The 18,789-nt window shown below is 37.2% G+C and overlaps 3 protein-coding genes across 3 annotated transcripts; 1 reads left to right on the top strand and 2 right to left on the bottom strand.

Moving 5' to 3' along the window:
• Positions 1 to 172: 172 nt before the first annotated feature.
• On the top strand, positions 173 to 6,325 carry slc15a5 (solute carrier family 15, member 5). The gene is made up of 9 exons (XM_015382273.1): positions 173 to 512; positions 1,509 to 1,731; positions 1,887 to 2,056; positions 4,236 to 4,456; positions 4,532 to 4,718; positions 4,857 to 5,045; positions 5,131 to 5,262; positions 5,972 to 6,080; positions 6,196 to 6,325. The coding sequence occupies exons 1-9, from the start codon at positions 173 to 175 to the stop codon at positions 6,323 to 6,325; spliced, it is 1,701 nt and encodes a 566-aa protein (XP_015237759.1).
• An 808-nt stretch (positions 6,326 to 7,133) lies between these two features.
• On the bottom strand, positions 7,134 to 10,397 carry LOC107089471 (E3 ubiquitin/ISG15 ligase TRIM25-like). Its single transcript, XM_015382280.1, has 6 exons — positions 9,814 to 10,397; positions 9,622 to 9,717; positions 8,787 to 9,032; positions 8,546 to 8,699; positions 8,081 to 8,149; positions 7,134 to 7,999 (listed from the first exon to the last, which is right to left on the bottom strand). Exons 1-6 carry the CDS (start codon positions 10,390 to 10,392, stop codon positions 7,470 to 7,472), a joined length of 1,674 nt encoding a protein of 557 aa, XP_015237766.1. The 5' UTR covers positions 10,393 to 10,397; the 3' UTR covers positions 7,134 to 7,469.
• Positions 10,398 to 12,782: 2,385 nt separating this feature from the next.
• On the bottom strand, positions 12,783 to 16,881 carry LOC107089473 (E3 ubiquitin/ISG15 ligase TRIM25-like). Its single transcript, XM_015382283.1, has 6 exons — positions 16,300 to 16,881; positions 15,432 to 15,527; positions 15,089 to 15,322; positions 13,738 to 13,894; positions 13,587 to 13,631; positions 12,783 to 13,497 (listed from the first exon to the last, which is right to left on the bottom strand). The coding sequence occupies exons 1-6, from the start codon at positions 16,879 to 16,881 to the stop codon at positions 12,977 to 12,979; spliced, it is 1,635 nt and encodes a 544-aa protein (XP_015237769.1). The 3' UTR covers positions 12,783 to 12,976.
• Positions 16,882 to 18,789: the final 1,908 nt, after the last annotated feature.

Here is an 18,789-nt window from a genome sequence, read left to right as displayed (position 1 = left end):
ACAGAGACTGAATGTTTCTCATTTATCTATATTTCAGCTCAGGAGTCACACCAGGATGCAGGATTCCAGCTTTGCTCTCTGATGGCTTTGCTTCATAAGAACATGAGTTCTCATTAACCTCCAGTCTTTCGCCAACTGAGCTGCAGGGGATTCACCTCCCAGTTCCAGTGGAATGGTTGCAACAGAGCTGAAAAGAGTAGCGGCCGGTGGAGGAAGAGAGCAGCGTTTCTTCCGGACACGAAGAACACAGAAGAAGTCTCACAAGAAGCTTCAAGTTGTCATCTGTGTGCTGCTGGTGGAGCTGTGTGAAAGGTTTACATTCTTTGGGATTGTGTGTAACATGATTCTGTTCTGCACCGTGAAGCTTGGCTATGACAACAACCTGGCTGCAACCATCAACCTGTGTTTCATAGGAGCCAGCACCCTGACCCCTGTTTTTGTTGGCTGGGTTGCAGAAACCTGCTTAGGAAGGACTAAGGTTCTTTACTTGTGTTCTTTTCTTCACTTCTTTGGTAAGCTATAGTGGAAAAGCAAGTACTTTTTATCAGTAGATAGGTATTATGATAAAAAAAAAAAAAAAAGGAATTTTTTATTTATTTTAATGTCTTAAATCCTAATTTCTGTAAACATTTTAAAACCACTTTATTTGATTTGTTCAGATATACAAAAGTATGTATGCATTTGAATTCAATTTCTCAATGTTCCCAAATTAAAACACTCTCAATAACTTTATTTTTAAGTTAAAATAAAGCAGATAGTAAATCTTTTAAAATGTGCTCTCTGTTAATAGCTCACCTGGTTTTCTGAAAGTCTGTCTTCAATTTGTTCAAAAAGAACTTTAGCCTTTCTTTCCACCCTTTTTTGGTCAAGTTCTCACTACCTGATTACAGCTCCATATTACACTTTAAGTTATTGCTAATCTTTTGTTTGTTGTTGACTTGACATCTTGTCCAGACTTTTTTTCCAGACTTAGGAATGTGGGCACGTTTAGGTGAGTAGCTTTAAAAAAAATATTTCAGGTTTATTAAAATGAAGGAATTTCAGCAAGTCGTTCACCAAGTGAATACCCTTATACGATTATATTTTATTCCTGTTTTTGCTTCTACTATTTTGTTTCTATAAATCAAAATAAGAAATTAGTTAATTTACAGACGGTAAAAATCGAATTGTTTTTAACTCTGACAGTAACAAATACAAAGTTGAAGTATGGATTAACACAACACTGATTCATCCCTCGGGATTTAAGCCTTCAAGTGAAAAATGTATTTATTTATTTTTACTTGATTTATAACTAATAATTCCTTCTGTAGTGGTTGGTTACAAGAAAAGCTGTAGATACCTAAAGAATAAACCTTTAAAAGCTATTTAAAAGGTCCAAATGGCTATTAATGAATACCACTAAATGATGGTCAAAAAGTCTCTCTCTTTGACAGCAAACCATAAGTAAACAATGAAGAGATGCGACCCAGAGATTTTGAGCAGAGCTAAAGTTGTGGTGTTCCTGATAGGCACAGCCATGCTGCCAGTGGTTGCCTTTCCATTTGAGGATTTCTACATTGATACTCATCACATGACCCACAAGCTGGACCCCATGGAGCAGCAGATCTTTTTTTACATGGGCCTCCTGGCCGTCGCACTGGGCATCGGTGGCATCAGGGCCATCCTCTGTCCGATGGGGGCCTACAGCCTGCAGAGCTACAACCAGCACCAGCTCCTGTCGTTCTTCAACTGGTGGGTAAAGCTACTTTCTGAACCTCAAAGCAGAAAGCACCACCTTTAAATTGACACATCATTCAAAATGTCTTACAGGGAAAACTAGACTAATTATTTGTGTACAACTTGTTGGAAGTACATGAAATTAATTGCTTTATTTTCATTGTGTTTAGGTTCTACTGGTTGGTGAATCTCAGTTCCACTGTTGTGTTCTTAGGCATCGCTTACATCCAGCAGTCTGTGGCCCAAAACCTGGGCTTCCTCATCCCTTTCACCTCTGTTCTGCTAGCACTCATCGCCATCCACATGATGCGCAATAAACTCACCTACAAACCCAAGAGAGGTACAACTGCAGCCAAATGTAATGGCATTCCTAGCGAAAACATCAAGAAACTAAAATACATTAATCTTTTAATAAATTAGTATAATCTCACTGAAAATTCTGAAGAAATCCTTCAGAACATTTATGTTAACAAACACTGACACAGTGACATAACTGTCGTTACCCCTACAAACCCCTTCAAAATTAAATTACCATTAACAATAATTTACATTACTGTGACCCTTTATCAGATTATTTAGCATTTTCTTTATTTTCTAATTAGTAATACCAAGTTCAGTTCTTTGGTGCATAAATTTAGATTAAATCGAACAGACTAAACTTTTATTGTTGACCAAGAAGAAGCTGATAAATGATAAAAAAAAAAAAACAATAAAAACATGAGAACATAAATACAGATAAAAAGGGTCAAGTTAAATAAAGAGCTAGAGCAGTTCATGTTGTATGTATGGATGCTTTACTTTGTTGAATTCAAAAGAATGTTTGGGATGAAGGATCCTTTTAGAGAACCTCTAGTCAGAGCAACCCAGCAGTTCCAACGAGACTTCAGAGCCTCAAACTGGCAAGACAAAGGATAAGAGATATCTGCTAAAATTCTATGAGTTTTCCTCTCTCCTCATTATAAATGTGGGTCGGGTTCTTCTGGAGTTTCCCTAAAATGTTACCAGCCATTTTCACAACTTTGTTTAACTTTGGCTGTGTCCGAGCATCCGCCCTAACCCCTAGATCCCTAAATCACTATATAGAGCGGGGACTATGTAAAAGTGGATTTTATATATATTTATACGGTATATATATATATATATATCTGCTCATCTAGTGACCATGGATGATCACTACTTTTCAAGGTGCATTTTTAAGGTGCATTGTGAGTCCATTACTTTTTTCTCCACTAGATGTTCAGAAACTCATTCAAAATGGCGTAACCACTATGCAGTGCCCTATATAGTGATTAGGGTGGATTTTGGACACAGACTTTGTCTTGTATTTGCAACTCAGGTGACCAAACCACGTATAGAGGTGAAATGTTAAAACCCTCTCAGTATGAGCAGAATACACAAACTTTAAAGTCTTTGGACTGACACCAAGACAGCTTAATCTTCTAACACGACTGAGTCACTGTGAACATTTCTCTGAATTTGCAGAGAAACTCAAGTGACTTTCATGGACTGCACCCAGATATTTCAAAGTCTCCCCCAGTTTTAACGTGCTGCCCATCAATTTGAACCAGGCCTATTGCGGGTTTTGGCTTTGTGTAAACAAGAGGCTCCTTTGTTTCAGACACATTCATTTCTAGTTGGCTATGAAGAAACCACTTTTTGAAAGCTTTGGTATGGGCAAAGAGGAGGCCTCACTAGGGGCCAGGTTACAAAGACTCACTTCTATCAGCCACTGACTAATTGGCTAGAAAGGGACCTTCTAGTGTCTTGCAACCACAAACTAATATCCTAAGCTCATTTTTGGAAATCTTTATCAAAGAGTGTTATTTTGGTCATACCAAGTCTCTATAACAAGTGCTAAATTCCATCTAGATGTCAATCACTTTGTTGGGAGTGATACTAGGAAAAGCATTTTTTGCACTTTGCTCAGCTGAGGCTAATACTGAACTTTTCAGCTACAAAACTAAGCTTCATTGTTATTTTGATATAAAGGTTGAATATGTGGAAAGTACCCATCCACAATGTGATGCTGCTGGCCTGATCCTCCTTTAAAGCCGTGTTAGAGGGCAGGACATTATGAAAGATATGAAAAAACACTGATGGGGTGTACCTGTAAAATTAAGTTAGGTCTTTCACCTTAAATATTTGGTAATGGAACATTTCACATAAACTCTAATCATCTTATCCTGACTGTTCTTCTCAGTGCTCAGATCTAAACCTTAAAAGAATTGAGGTTGACTACAGAAGGGCCCAGAGCCCTAGAGAATCAAGAGAGACTGTGCAAAGTGGGATTATCAATGATCTCTTTCTCTGTCTGTTCCAACACAGAAAACTTGGTGCACTCTCATCTTACCAAATCAATTAAATGTTGAACTTTTCAAAAAAGACTTTTGAGATATAACAGGGTCAAAGAATGTGAAGTATGTAATATCAACAAGGTCTAAAAGAGCATATGTAGGAACAAATGACACATAAAAAGGTTTATGTGTGCTGGTCTTACCTCCCGTTGGGTCTGCTTTCAGGTGGATCCTTACTGACCACACTCGGAGTTTTCCTGAACTCTTTCAAATTGTGCTGCCTCCGTCATCACCACCTGAGTGGACATGTGGTGTCCTGGCTGGACCGGGCCAAGGAGAACAATGGCGGGCGTTACAGCGAGACCCATGTAGAAAACGTCAAGGTCTTGGTGAAACTCTTCCCTCTCTATGGGCTTCAGCTGCTGTATAGAGTCTGCATCACACAGGCATGACGAACAGATTGAGAACTTTTAATACTGTTTTTGTAAAACCAAAGAGGTTGAGCAGGTGTTTTTCCACAGATTCCCTCAGGTTACTACATACAGACAATGAACTCCAACCTCCACCTCAATGACCTTCTGTTGCCCATTGGTGCCATGAATGTCATCAGCATCCTACCTCTGCTGCTCTTAGCCCCAGTGATGGAGTTTGTGGCCACCTACTTCCTCTCCCTGGAGAGAACTCCGCCTGCACCTGCACGAGTCATAAGTAAGTCTCACTCCCTCACACTCTGAGTAATCTGTAACAAATGATCTTACATCTTTCTTCTCGCTCATCTTGCAACCACATCCCTCATCTGCAGCCCCCTTATCCCATTGTACCACCCTCTCCGCCCTCCTCTTCCAGCTTTGGGCCATGCATGTGCTGCTATGTCTGTCCTGGTGGCAGGTTTGGTGGAGATTCACAGGAAGGCCTACCCACTGGTGGAGCAGACCCTGTCCGGAAAGGTCCTGCATGTGTCATCCATGCCTTGTTTCCAGCTGGCACCTCAGTACATCCTTCTCGGTGTAGCTGAGGCCCTTGTCACTCCTGCATGTGAGCAAAAAGTCTTCAAGTTCAATTAAGGACTTGAGATCTATCAGATGAAGCAGAAATGTGACAGTCTCTTGTTCTTTGACAGGTTGCCTTATATCCTTCCAGCTGATTCCGAGCCACATCAGGGGGATCTCGTTGCACTTTCTCACTTTATCCTATGGAGGGGGCTGTTTACTCGGTGCTTTCATCATTCAGCTGGTGTATTTTTGCTCTGGAGGTACAAATAAAAGTCCATCTTCATAATTTAACTAAAAATTATGTATTTCAATTTAGAAAGTAGAGCTTATTAAATGATCATTACATACTGTGTGATTTATTTGAGTTAATCTAATTGATTATGACTTACAACTAATTAGATCTGAAAACTTGACAGCAGACTGTCAAACAAATCTAAAGAGAGTTAATGTTCACAGACTGCTGTATACAAGCAGATTAATTAAAAAAGGTATGAGAAAGGAAAAAGTGTTGCTATGTTTTCTGAAACTGAAAGCAGATTTAAGAGACGATGAATCCAAATTGCTTTGGATCTCGGTCGCTATGACACATTGAGCACGGTATCACTTGCCTGACCTTATCCCATTGTGAACTTATGGTGTATTGTAAGAAGAAAATCAGTGACACCACAAACAGTAATGCAGATAAGCTAAAAGGCTTCGTAAACACCTCAGCAAAGCCAGAGGATAATTACCTCTATGCCACACTGCATTAATGTAGTACTCCAAGGGGGTTTTTGATCTTTGTTATAAGAATCAGTTATTTGTAAAACACGTAATCAAAGAAAAAGGAGGCAATATAATCATTGAAAGAGAATTTAGTTTATATGAATTTTATTTTTTTAAGTTTAATTGAAGAAAAATAAGCTCTTTTAATCATGTTTTTTCTCTGACACCAATTCATGAGACAAAAATGTTTCAATAACAATGCAGGAAACTTCTACCCTAACTCTCTGCATGAAGGAAACCTGGAGAAATTCTTCTTCCTTCTGGCTTCATTGATGACGATAAATACTTTCCTGTTCTGGAGAATATCATATAGGTACAGTATTATCTCTAGAATATATAATGCAATAACGTTGTAGTTATGTCATCCTGTGTGAAGGAAAATCATAGTATGAGATGTTCTAAAAGTGTTTCCTTATGTTGCTGTTTAGGTACATGGATCTGAGTGTTCAGGGTAAACCCATGAGCAGCAGCTCTCTGTCTGAGAAGCTGCTGCATTATAAGGCCACACTGCGCTTCTATGATACCATTGAACATTTCTCCACCGATTCTGTTCTATGAACGCTTTTGCCGAAACCCTATTAGTGGCGCTGGCGCTGCACTTTTGTGCCTCAGTAATGCATAAAATGTTATGTTGTGGAACACAAACTATACAAGTCCTCATGTCTGTAAATATTTATGATTTTTTTTTACTGAAATTAACCATTTTAATTAAATGGTTGTGATGAAAGACTGTTTGAGTTGAATTTTACAATCAATGTGAAAAGGTAAACTAATATAGACATATTACAATAGAATACGAAATGTGTGATAATACAAAGATATGCTTTATTCAAGTTTAAAAATGTGAATCAACAAACATTGTTCAGACATCAGAATAAATCTTAAAATATTTCTAAGTAGGCGTGTACAGGAATAAGAAACAATCATTTCAATGCAATAATAAGCTGACTGCAAAAACTTCAATATCTAAAGCTAAAAGGAAGCATGAAGTCTGTAATTATTACATCTAAAGTCAGTAAAGCATTTCCACTCTCGTGATTTAACAAAGATTTTAACACCAAAGTGTGTGCTGTCTGTGCATATATATATATCAATAAAACAAAGTAAAAAAAATACTTCACTGAGCATGTCTTGTCATTTTTGGCATATGAAAATATGTGCAATATTTTTGCATTGATTTTATTCCCATTGCTTTCTTAGTTCAAAATCCCATGATAAATAGCCATAGATTTTTTTCCTTTTTATTTCTCAATTGCAAAGAAGATGATATCTTTTTAATAATTAAAAGGGAGGAACTGTGGTGGGGAAAATTAATTTCCTTTTACATATATATATATAGATATATATAGATTTATGATTTCTGACTTTTATTCATTGGGCCTAAGAGCTCCAAGACCACAACATGGAGGGTATGGCCATAATGTGAAGCAGTTCTCAAAACATTTAGACTCTTTCTCCAATCTGTCTGTCTTTTTGCTTTGGGTAGAGAGGTGTGGAGACCCTCACAGCTTTTCTGCTGGGTTAATTGGGGAGAAAAATCTCTGTCCAGTCAGAACAGGCCTGAATACCATGGCCTGTTCTGACTGGACAGACTGAATGAAATCCATCAATCTCTGTTTATCTAACTGGAGGGAATAGTTGAATACCATTTTCCCAAGATAGTTCTCTGTAAAAAACAGAAAACAGTAAAAAAAAAAAATGTTTAGAGGGTGCATATTTTGAGAAATGCCCCTAAATCTACTGTAAATCCAGGGTATAGCGGTTCAGTAAAGGTTGTCTGGACTTGGTGCAACAGGCTGAGGCTACCAGAGGATGAAACGCTGTAGAAGCTCAGTTTTCCTTCAGCATACTGGAGGTGAACTCCGACTCTGCGAGACTGAGCTGGAGGAATAAGACTTTTGTGAAGATTGTTGTGCCAAAAAGTACAACTGGAAGGATAGCAGATAATTTTCCAAGACAGCTTGTTGTGGCCAAAGCAGCAGCCGTTGTCATTTCCTTTCCTTTGGATGCCTTTATATGACACAGCAACCTCGATGACGCCACCGTCCCACTCCACCTCCCAGTAGTGGTTTCCTTTAAGGCCTTTTTTGCACATCGATTGGTAAAACGTAGTGAATCTGTCTGGGTGATCAGGATGAGCTTGGCCTGTTATTCCCCACGATAGTTCTCTCTTGGTGTTTGTCATGTAGAGACATGCATGCACTGTGTTAGGATCCAGCTCAGGGGCAAGATCTGCAGAAGATAATAAATTAATTCATTCAGATATTGACATTCTACGCATGTTTGGAAGAATATTCATGTTGCGCTACTCACATTGACGCATGCACAACATGTCTTGTCTTGATCTTAAACCAATATAAGGCCTCCTGGGAACACTCATTACTGAAAAGAAAAACAAAAATTCTCCAATTTAATAGGTACAATGGGGGTCCTCTTCCTTTTACAAGTCAGGTAAGAACTGTTGAGAATAAAGTCAAACAGTCAATGAAACTAGCTGAAAACAGTTTCAATATAATCTTGTCAGTGGTCATAAATAATGACAGAAATCAGCTCAACAACGTGCCCTTTGGCGTCGTTTGCTCGCCTACATGCTTTTGAAAATGAGCTTTTTGTTGACAGTTTGACTTTATTGTCAACATTTCAACTTTACTGACTTGTTGAGGAAGAAGGGAGAAAATTCCTCCCCCTAATTTATTTTTTCCTTATTGTGGCCCAAATACTTTCTCATAAAAAATGTATGTAGATCTCATGAAAATTATAGCAATATACTGAGCTCACTTGTGTTATCTTTTAAATGTCCAAATAACTGGGCATTCTCCTTGTCACACATGCGTTTCATTTGGTCCTTTTTTGCAGAAACAAACTCTGCCAGAGACACTGGTCCTTTATTGGCACATGAAATCACAGGGAGGCCACCCAGGGCCTGAAAATCCTGCAGGAGACAAATAAATACATAATCTGGACATTCACATAAAAAAGAAAATTAAGATGAAAAAAGTGAATAAAACTAATAAATCACCTGAAGAAATTGAATGGGTTCATCTGTTTGTGCAAGTTGACGGAGATTATGGCCAATTCCCTTCAGTTTGTGGACTTCACGTTCCAGTTGTCCAATGTGATTTACAGTCCAATCCACTCCAGTTTTCTCTACCGCTTTAACTTCTTCTCTTACTTCGACACATTTCCTCTCCAGATAGTGGACATACAAACGAATATGTTCGGTGCACTGCTGCTCAAAGTTATCGCTCACCTCCCAAAAAGCATCCTTGTGGAAAACAAACCATTAAGAGCTATCATGAGCTGCATCACATGTTTCTCCTTCACATTTAGACAGTCAGTTACAGCAGTCTCCAACTACTCACGTTATACGTCAAACATTATTAAAAATCAATGAAATATTGAAAAAACTATATGTTTCCCATTTAAGTGAGGTTAGGTCCAATAATCTCGAATAAATGTTCCTGAATCAATAATATAAATAAAGGATGCATACATTCAAAGAGCTGTTTACATTAAAGTCTAAAAAGACCAGGAAGATCCATAGGATCTACAATTATTTGAAATAAGCGTATGTTTTATTTAAAAGATTGAACGTAGCTAGTACCGGTAATCCCAAACTTAACACGTGAATCAGATTTATCACACAGTAAATCTACTAATAGCTATTTACCATAGAAAAATGAGAAAAGAAAATGTTTCAAAAATATTTTTTGACATCTTGTAGATTTCTATGAAGCCAAATGGTATTAGCTTATTGCCTAATTCTGATTTTTAATCCAGACATTTAACCCACAAAGGTAGATATAGTTCAGACCTTTCCATCCCAAGTATGTGTTCTGCATTACAACACTTACTTGAATAGATTTAGCTGCTTGCTTCAGCTGTCCTATTTCATGCTGGCAAAAAAGAGTTCTAGTTGCTATCTCGTCTCTGGTCTTTTTCAGTTGCTCCTGTTAAAGCAGGAAGTCATCAACTTTTAAGAAACTGAGATTAAAAAACAGTTAAACATAAAAACCCAACTTTGGGTTTCTGTTTAACTAGATTACCTGCTTCCAGTTAACTTCTGTTGTGACTTCCACAATGTCATGATTCTTGTGCTGCACCACACAAAGTGGACACAACAGCTGCTCATCCGTGCGACAGTAAATTTCAAATCGTCTGTCATGACGAGAGCAGATGCTTTCTTTGATTCTTGCAGAGGCCTGGATCAATTTGTGCTTCATCAGAACAGGTACCTGGAGATGAGGCTGCAGATGTGTCTCACAGAAAGAGGCTAAACACATGAGGCAATACATTTGAGCTTTCCTTTTAATCTCAGAGCAAGAATCACATGGTACATCCCCAGGTGATAAAGCATCCCGTGGGTCAGCTGCAGCACTTTGTTTGCTCTTCTTCTTGTGCTCATCCAACAGGTTAGCCAAGACTGTGTTCCTCTGGAGAACAGGCTTTGGGCTAAAGGTTGTCCGGCACTGAGGGCAGCTGTATGTTCCTTCAGTGTTAGGTCCCGAATCCCAGAAAGTGTTTATACATTCCATGCAGTAGCTGTGTCCACAGGCTGTAGTCACAGGCTGATCCAGTAACTGTAGACAAATGGAGCAATCCAAGAGGTCAGCACTGTGAGCCATTTTCCCCCGCTCAAACTTATACTTTCACTTTCCTTCTTCTTCTTCTTCTTCTTGTGTTTTTTGGTGGTTGGCAAAAAAAATAAGTTGTGCATTACCACCAAAGACTGGTATGGAGTGTGGCAAGTGGTGGATTAATCTATATATTACCTAAAATATAATCAAATTCTATTAAACAATTTGGCCATTTTTCTTTTAATATTAGAAAAGATTGATTCTGTTTGCTTCCTAAATTTCTTTGCAATATATCTCTTATATTAAATGTTTCCAGATGAATTTCTAATAGCATATCTGGTCTACGGTCTGAATGATTGTGTTTTAAACTCGTCAATACAGAGCTTTAATCTGAGCAAATTATAATGCTTAGAATGTTTAATCTGAGCAAATTATAAGGTTTAATCTCTTCCACCCACTGAACTGCCAACAAATCTGTCAAAAGTTATCCTGTGTAAACAGATAAAACTATCAGGGATTTTTTTTTCAAATCTTTACTTTAAACTCTGGTACTAATACTGCTACTCCTATTTTTTCATTTGTTTGATGCATCTGTATATATCTGAATGAATTGATATTAACTGTTTGTATAATCTTGAATCAAATTAGACTCTAAAAACAAATTTCTTTCCTATTTCTTTTCCAATAAATTCAAAATCCATGATGGTGTAACAGCTAATGGTATTAATTGACTTATTTCTATATTTTGCATCTGAAATTCCCCTGTCTTCCTTCCAGTAGTCCATTCAAAACATTTCATATATATATTTTTTTTCCTTTTTCCAGTATGGTTTTAAAATGTCTTGTGTTGGATGATCCAGGTAATAGCTTAGTAGATTTAACGTTAGAGTAATAGGATGATTACTTTATGGTTTTGAACAATTTCAATTCAATTCAGTTCATTTTATTTATATAGCGCCCATTCACAACACATGTCATCTCAAGGCACTTTACAGTACAGCAGATCATAGATTCAAATTTATTCAAAGTTTTCTATCTAAGGAAAACCAGTTGATTGCATCGACTCATTGACTCGGATGCAATCCCTCACACTGTAGCGAGAGTGGTGAGAAAAAAAATCCCTTTTAACAGGAAGAAACCTCCAGCAGAACCAGACTCAGTGTGAGCGGCCAACAATCCTTCCCTGTTTTAGCTGTTGGTAGGATGACTGACTCGTTCCACCTCTGTGGCAGCTCCCCTTCCTCCAAGACTTTAGAGATCTAAAATAACATCTTTAGATGTTTCACTTAAATTATTTATCATGGTGTACCAGCTCTGATATTTACCAGGTGCTGTATTTTTTGTTTTCTTTAGCACAGAATATAATTCAGCTTTTGTAAACGGTTCTTTTATTAAATTATTTCTATCTTCATTCATTTGTAGCAAGTCTTTGTATTTCAGTTTGGTGGTTTCTCTCCCCTTTCTTTCCCTCATCACTAATGTTATTTGAACTATAAATTAAACTGAATGTTTTAGATAATATTTCAGCTTTTTCTTTATTTATCTTTTATTATACTTGTTTTATCTATAATTAATACTGGATATCTATATTCCTTTTTAACACTGTTCATTCTTTTAATCACATTCCACACTATACATTTTTGTATCTCTCCCTTTCATATTACAAAAATTTTATTTGTTTTGGGCAAATCTGTAATATCATTACCAGAATGGACTTGAAGTGTTATTTACCTATTGGCCAGCTGTTTCAGATTGGGACCTTTTTCATTACAATTAAAAGGAGATGGTCGCTGTTTCGTAGTGGTGCAAAAGGTTCATAATGTCAACGGTTTCTTATCAGCTTAAATGTTTAGCTTAGGTTTCCAAAAGTAATAAAGAATATATGTGATACACCATAAAGGGATTTGAATCATTACTTATTTATATAGTCAAGAAAAAAAAAAGAAAAAATGTTTAAGAGTATAAGTCACTACACAAATTATTAGTGTAATATATATGTGTCTTTTTTCTACTAAAATTGACTGAAATACCATGTTAAATAAAAAAAGACTGAAAAGAAACCAAAATGCCGAGTGTTTAACCAGGAAGTCTGAGGTGAGTAATCCAAAAATGCTTTTACCCTCTTCTTCAAGTCATTTTAAATCATTCAAATTGAATTAGATTAGCACAATTTTTTCTATAATCATGTGCCCAAAATGATGTTAATCTAAAAAGTAAATATCTAAGCGTGGCTTTCTTGGTTCTCAAGTGAACATGTTCCAAAGACCAGTTAAACATAAGCACTTGACTGTGGCTCCTAGATTTAATTTGCTGAACAAGAGTTGTCTGTTCTTATTAAGGTAAGACAAAGAATGAGAAACAACAATATTTTAAACATAAAATAAGGGTTGCACAAAATCAGAAGTTTATTAAAAGTGAACAAATATCAGAATCCTCAGTTAATTTTTACATCCATCCATCTTTGAATGCCCCCATTTAATAACTTGACAAAAATGTACATCATTTCAGTTTATTTCAGTCAATGGCTAAATATCATATGCTTATTTTTGCTGTATGTTTTCTGGGTTGAAAACAAATTGGACTTTATTTAAACAAGCTGCAGTTCCATTCTCCTTTTCATTTTTTCTTTTTTTTACTGCTGCTTTACTATCTTTATTGATGATCCCCTGGAAACCATAAAACCAGGGTACAGAGGCTGAGAGAAAGCGGTGTGAACTTCATGGAGGAGCATCAGTTCTCCAGAGCTAGAAACACTGTAAAAAGATAGGATGCCAGCTTTGTGGTTTAGATACACTCCAACTGTACCAAAGCAGCGGTTCTGGATTTTGATTTTGTTTTCGTTGTGCCAAAACATGCATCCAGAATTGGAGAGAGAAACACTCCAGGACTTGTCATTGAATCCAAAGCAGCTTTCATCCATGTTTGGTCCTTTATAGCACACAGCAATCTCGATTCTTGGCCCCTTCCACTCAACTTCCCAGTAGCAAACACCAGACAAACCTTCTGAGCACAACACTTGATCATATTTGGTAAACCTCTCCGGGTGGTACTGGTACTTCTGGGCTTTCTTGGTCCAAGTAACCTTGGTGTTTCCCTCAGAGACCAACAGGTTCTCAAAAGCTGTGTTGGGATCCAAACTCAAGCTACAGGAATCTTAAACGTAAAAAAAAAAAAATGTAAAGCATTTGCTATTCAATATAAATCAACTAAAACAATTTATGAATGTTAGGTAAACAACTTACACATCCACAATTCCTGTCTTGTCTTTGGCTCTGCAACAGTTTCAACTGAAAACAGGGAAAATGTACTGTTATCCTTTTCACAAACCCCTTAATATCACACAACCACACACCTACATATAGAAATCTTTTTGTGTGTTTTTTCTTTTCTTACAGGTCTCTGATATCTCCTTTAAAGTGGAAGCCAAAGAATCAGTTTTCTCTTTAAAGTTTGATATAGCCTTCGTAACAAAGTCAAAGGGTTTCTCTAGTTGAAGATTGAAGCTGAGGCTCGGCTCGGGTTCTGCACTGTCCAAAACAGACTTGCTTTGCTGAAAAACATAAAAGCAAAACACAATATCATAATAAGATTTACAAATGTGTCCCTATCCTTGGAATGTCGGACATTTTATTACACTACAATGCAAAAGCTTTTACATTTTGAGGCACCTCATTAGACAACAGACAGACAGGAAATGGGGTGGAGAGAGAACAAGAATGACATGCAGAATAGATCTCTAGGTCAGGATTCAAACCTGGAGTGACTATTGGTGCAACTGCCACACCCATACCCACAAATATTAAATCATTTTCTGTATGTAATTCTCCAGCACAAATAATCCCCACACTGTAAAAGAAAAGACGGAAATAGGACACTGCATTTTAAGATCTTTGCAAATAAAGATCTAAAACACATCATTTTCATATATGATTAGTCCTCTTTCCTCTTATAACAGAACATTACAATTCAATTTAATTTGATTTATAAATTCAAATTAGTTTAATTTTAATTGAATTGCTTATTTCAATTCATAAATCTAGTGCAAATTTAAAACACATCTAATCTCAAGACGCTTTACAGGGACAATTCAACCAGATCATCTAGTTAGATTGGTTAAAACTCTTCTAAGAAAAATCAGCCAATTGCATCAAGTCATTGACTTTGCAGGATACACTCCTCTTGGATGTGCATGTGGCAACAGTGGACATTCCTTTATATTGTGTTTCGATCACAGTTATCATGCAAGTGGTGACAGTTGAGAGGAAAAACTACTTTTTAACAGGAATAAAACTCCAACAGAAAAAGGCTCAGTTTGAGCGGACTTTACTAAGGCCGACTGATAGATACAAGAGGAACATAGAAGCACTGATCCATGAAGAATTTGTATGTCAGCAATGGTAGTGGTAAACTAGCTCCATGCAACTTATTTTCTTTAGAAGCAAGAGCAACTTCTGGAAAGGCTGAGCATGCAAGAGTTTGCACCAGGACTCTTTTAACACAAACCAAGAGTGTGAGGAACTGCTCCATATGCAGCCTCTAAATACAAATGCACATCAGATTTTACACTTCTATTTCATGACTCAAAATTTACATTTTCCTTCAACTTATTAATGGAACCCTTTGTCTCGGTATATCACATTAAAAACGTCCAGAAAAACACTGATGTTTTGTATGACCATGTGGAAAACATACTCTTGCAAAGCATTGTATCTTAACTGCAAATGCTGTGGATTCATCTGTTTACCTGCAGAAAATAAATGTTATCCCCGGTTGAAGACAGCTTCCTCAGTTCATCCTCTCTCCTCTTCAGACTTCCAATCTCCTTCTGAAGGCGATCAGTGAGTGTGTCCATTTGACCAGTGGCGGCCTTTTCCTGATGTATGATTAACTCCTTCACAGCCGAACGTCTTTTGTTTGCCATCGCGATAATTTCATTATAAATCTTCTCATTTTGATCAAGCGCTGCATCTCTGGAAACCTAAGGGCAGTAACCACAACAAAAAAAACCTTGATCTACTTTACTATTACTTTACTGGAAATATGCTTCATAAATGATTAATTTAGCCAACAGAAACAAAGAAAGTCACCTCAAATGCTTTTCTTCTCTCTTTCAGCTGTCGTAACTGCTTCTCCTTTTCTCCAGTTGCTTGCTGGTATCTTTGTTTCTTCTCTCCAAATAGCTTCTAAAAATACAAATATTGTTTACTCAATTAAACAATACAAATATATCGTTTTTACTCATAATCAGAATCTTTTGTAATTTTTGTTAATAATTTAAAAGGCAAATTACACCAATGAAACATAAGTGGTACTGTCTAATTGTCATACCAGTCCCTCAGGGTATTGCTATTTTTATGGGTAAAGTTGTGCAGCCTGTGTTGAAATTGTTTCCCTGGTGCTGTGATGATAATCGAGGTATCAGGGACGTAACCTTTTTGAGTGACAATCTCTGTTGCGGGTATGGCATTTCTATAGCAATCAAACTTTGAAGAAACTTTAGAGTGGCCAGTCTGGTTGGTTTAAGGCTTGGTTTTGGGTGTGTGTCTTTGACCTACAAATTTTATGCATTCAAACACACTTACAGGGATACATTTAGAAGTAAAAATAATGAGTTTCAATTGTACTTGTTATTTTTCCTATTTCCCTTCATAGTTATTTTTTCTATAATTGTATTTTATAAAATTTTCCCCTATAGAATTATTGGTCCCAGTTAGGGCTGAAACAAATAATCGGATTAATGGTAATTAATCAATTTGCAAAACAATCGTTAGTTGCAGCCCCTGTCCTAGAACAGGTTTTTTGCCCCAAGTCAATTAAGCAATGTTAGAGTTCATTCAATAGAATCAACTGTGCTATGTTTCCCTTTTTTTTTTTTTTTTTTTGCAGAACAAATCTGGATGATAGAATAACATAATTTTGGGAATAGTAACATGATAATAATGACAACAGTCCTACTTGTTTGTCTTTCCTTCCTGCCGCCGCTGAGACAGTGTCATGACCTTTGTGCTCATCCATGACACAAAGTAAGCAAATGCACTCATCATCAGTGCGACAGTACACTTCGAGCAGCTTGTCATGCTTAGAGCAGATCTTCTCCTGAATGGAGGTTGACACCTCCACCAGCTTGTGCCTTTGGAAAGCTGCAGACTGGTAGTGAGGCTGCACATGTGTGGCACAGTAAGAAGCCAGGCACACCAAGCAGGTCTTGACAGCTTTCAGTTTCTTCGCAGTGCAGAAATCACACTCCACTTCGCTTGGACCGGCTTTCTTTTCACCTAAAGGAGCGGCTCGCTCTGAGTCAGCCATTTTCTCAATCAAATCAACCAGCACTGTGTTCTTGTTTAGTACAGGTCTGGAGCTGAAAGTGTGTCTGCATTGAGGACAGCTGCAAACACCCTTTGGATCCTTCTGGTCCCAGTAGCAATTTACACAGTCCATACAGTAGCTGTGGCCACAGTGAAGAGTCACGGGTTTCTTCAACACCTCCAGGCATATAGAGCAGCACAAAGAATCCGGTGCTTCACTCTTCGCTGCCATCTTCTTACTATACTTGGTTAGTTTCATTTCACTAAAAACAAAACTGCACTGTTGTGTAATTTTCTCAAAATGAAAGTGAAAGAAACAAAAACTATATTTACTCATTTGAGATAAATAAGTTTAAACTCAATATTAATTATTTGTCTCGAGATTAACTCTTGGCAAAAAAGATTTATCCCTAAGAATTGGGATGCCATAAAATACATACTTTCTCATAAATAGAAGATAGCATATCATATATTTTACTTTTCTGTCTCATGATGAGGCTATTATAGTTTTTATTGAGACGATCAATCAATTGTACAATATTTATTTACTGCTACAGCTGAATTTTCACCCTCTTCTAAATTTTATTTAAGATTTTTTTTAAATGTTGCACAGAAGTTTGGAAGTGGATCTTGTTTCCAAAATTTCCCCCGTATCTTTACCTGCTCTTTATATAAAATTAGCACAAAACAAATACATCTGATCTGTCACCTTTACCCTGTCTGGCAATGTGATCCTTCTGACGGTTAATACAATGTTTATTTTAATAATAATAGTGGAAACCCTTTCTCCCCCTTTTCTACGTCCTTCAGAGGTGGATGGAGAATCCAAAAACAATACTCCAGAGCAGTACTATATCAACAAAGCTTTACTCAAGTGCATTTAACAACTTGCCCAAGAAAACTGTCAAACACAATTAAAAAACATTTGCTTAAAAAGGTGTTCAAGACAAGTACTGATTAAATGATCACAGATTTTGTTTTAACAGTTAAAAAAAATTGAAATATAAAGTAGGTTCAAATTCTGATATTTTAAAGAGCAAGCATAGAATAAATACATACATATTTTATACCATAACACATTCAGGCAGAAGAAACACTTTGCCACCAAAAAAGCTTTTTCAACATAACATTTATGAAACCAATACTTACAAGATGGGTAGCATGCTTCCAATAACAATATAAAGAATTATTACTTATTCTATTGCACCTAAGTAATCAGCCTAATTCCAAACCGGCCCCTAAACACTAACCCTGAGCACTTACCCTCTTCCAACGAAAGGGCCGCCACATAAGGTGCCATCCAACACCATGTAATGGTAGGCAGACTGGACCCTTCCACCCTTAAATAGCAAGTCTGCATCAGTGCAAGATCACTGGAATTTGGCAGCGGGTGTAACGGCGAACTAGTGTTGGAGCAAACATGTGCATTCAAATATAAGTCCCATTGGTTTGCTGCATCTCCATCACACTGACACGAAATTACAAGTTTGGAAAAACAAAAATATGTCATTGATACCTAAATGGAATGTCATCTTGAAATATTTTTATTTAATTGGTTAGATTTATTTTTAAGAAAATGGCAAATGTTCAATATTATGTCAACCTTCAGAGCTACATCCATCCACATGCGGCATCATTGTGTTGCCATAGCAACATTTCCATTTCCATTGTAGGGAAGAGGCTGTGCCATTCATGTTTATACCCTACACCAGAGATCACAGATTAGCGGACTGCGGTCCGGATCCGGACCCACCTGCTGGCTAATCTGGATCCAAACTGATTTAAAGCTTTTATAAATTACAGCAAGTTGTCAGACGACAGTGTCTAATTTCACTTGCACCGCTTCTCCTGTTAACATGGTAAAGCCCTCCAGAGTGTCCGGGACCAGGCTGCATGTGATACAAATTAACCAATGACCTGTCAGTCTGGGTTTCTGCTGCAAGCTTTTAGACAGAGCAGGCAAACCTGTGGCAAGCTGGGTGATGGGAAAGAAGGAGAAGATGATGAGAAAAAAGAAAAAGAAATTGTGAAGTGCTGGAAAAAAGTGCAGTGAACTGGTGACAGAAAAGTGAAATGTTGTGCTCAAAGATAACCCTGCACATTTTGAGTATGTTTGGCCAAACCTTCTGCTGTGAAGCAT

This window comes from Cyprinodon variegatus, unplaced genomic scaffold (assembly GCF_000732505.1).
Source record: "Cyprinodon variegatus isolate N-32 unplaced genomic scaffold, C_variegatus-1.0 Scaffold254, whole genome shotgun sequence".
Classification (NCBI taxonomy): Eukaryota; Metazoa; Chordata; class Actinopteri; order Cyprinodontiformes; family Cyprinodontidae; genus Cyprinodon; species Cyprinodon variegatus.
This window is presented reverse-complemented; position numbering and strand designations above follow the sequence as displayed.

Coding starts and splice junctions, on each gene's coding strand:
- LOC107089473 (XM_015382283.1), bottom strand. CDS start 16,881: ATGGCAGCGAAGAGTGAAGCACCGGATTCTTTGTGCTGCTCTATATGC. Junction 15,323..15,431: donor AGAGAAGAAAAGCATTTGAG/GTGACTTTCTTT, acceptor TACTGCCCTTAG/GTTTCCAGAGATGCAGCGCT. Junction 13,895..15,088: donor ATAACATTTATTTTCTGCAG/GTAAACAGATGA, acceptor TATGTTTTTCAG/CAAAGCAAGTCTGTTTTGGA.
- slc15a5 (XM_015382273.1), top strand. CDS start 173: ATGGTTGCAACAGAGCTGAAAAGAGTAGCGGCCGGTGGAGGAAGAGAG. Junction 5,263..5,971: donor GGTGTATTTTTGCTCTGGAG/GTACAAATAAAA, acceptor ATAACAATGCAG/GAAACTTCTACCCTAACTCT. Junction 6,081..6,195: donor TTCTGGAGAATATCATATAG/GTACAGTATTAT, acceptor GTTGCTGTTTAG/GTACATGGATCTGAGTGTTC.
- LOC107089471 (XM_015382280.1), bottom strand. CDS start 10,392: ATGGCTCACAGTGCTGACCTCTTGGATTGCTCCATTTGTCTACAGTTA. Junction 9,033..9,621: donor AAGCAGCTAAATCTATTCAA/GTAAGTGTTGTA, acceptor GTTTTCCACAAG/GATGCTTTTTGGGAGGTGAG. Junction 8,000..8,080: donor CATGTTGTGCATGCGTCAAT/GTGAGTAGCGCA, acceptor TATCTTCTGCAG/ATCTTGCCCCTGAGCTGGAT.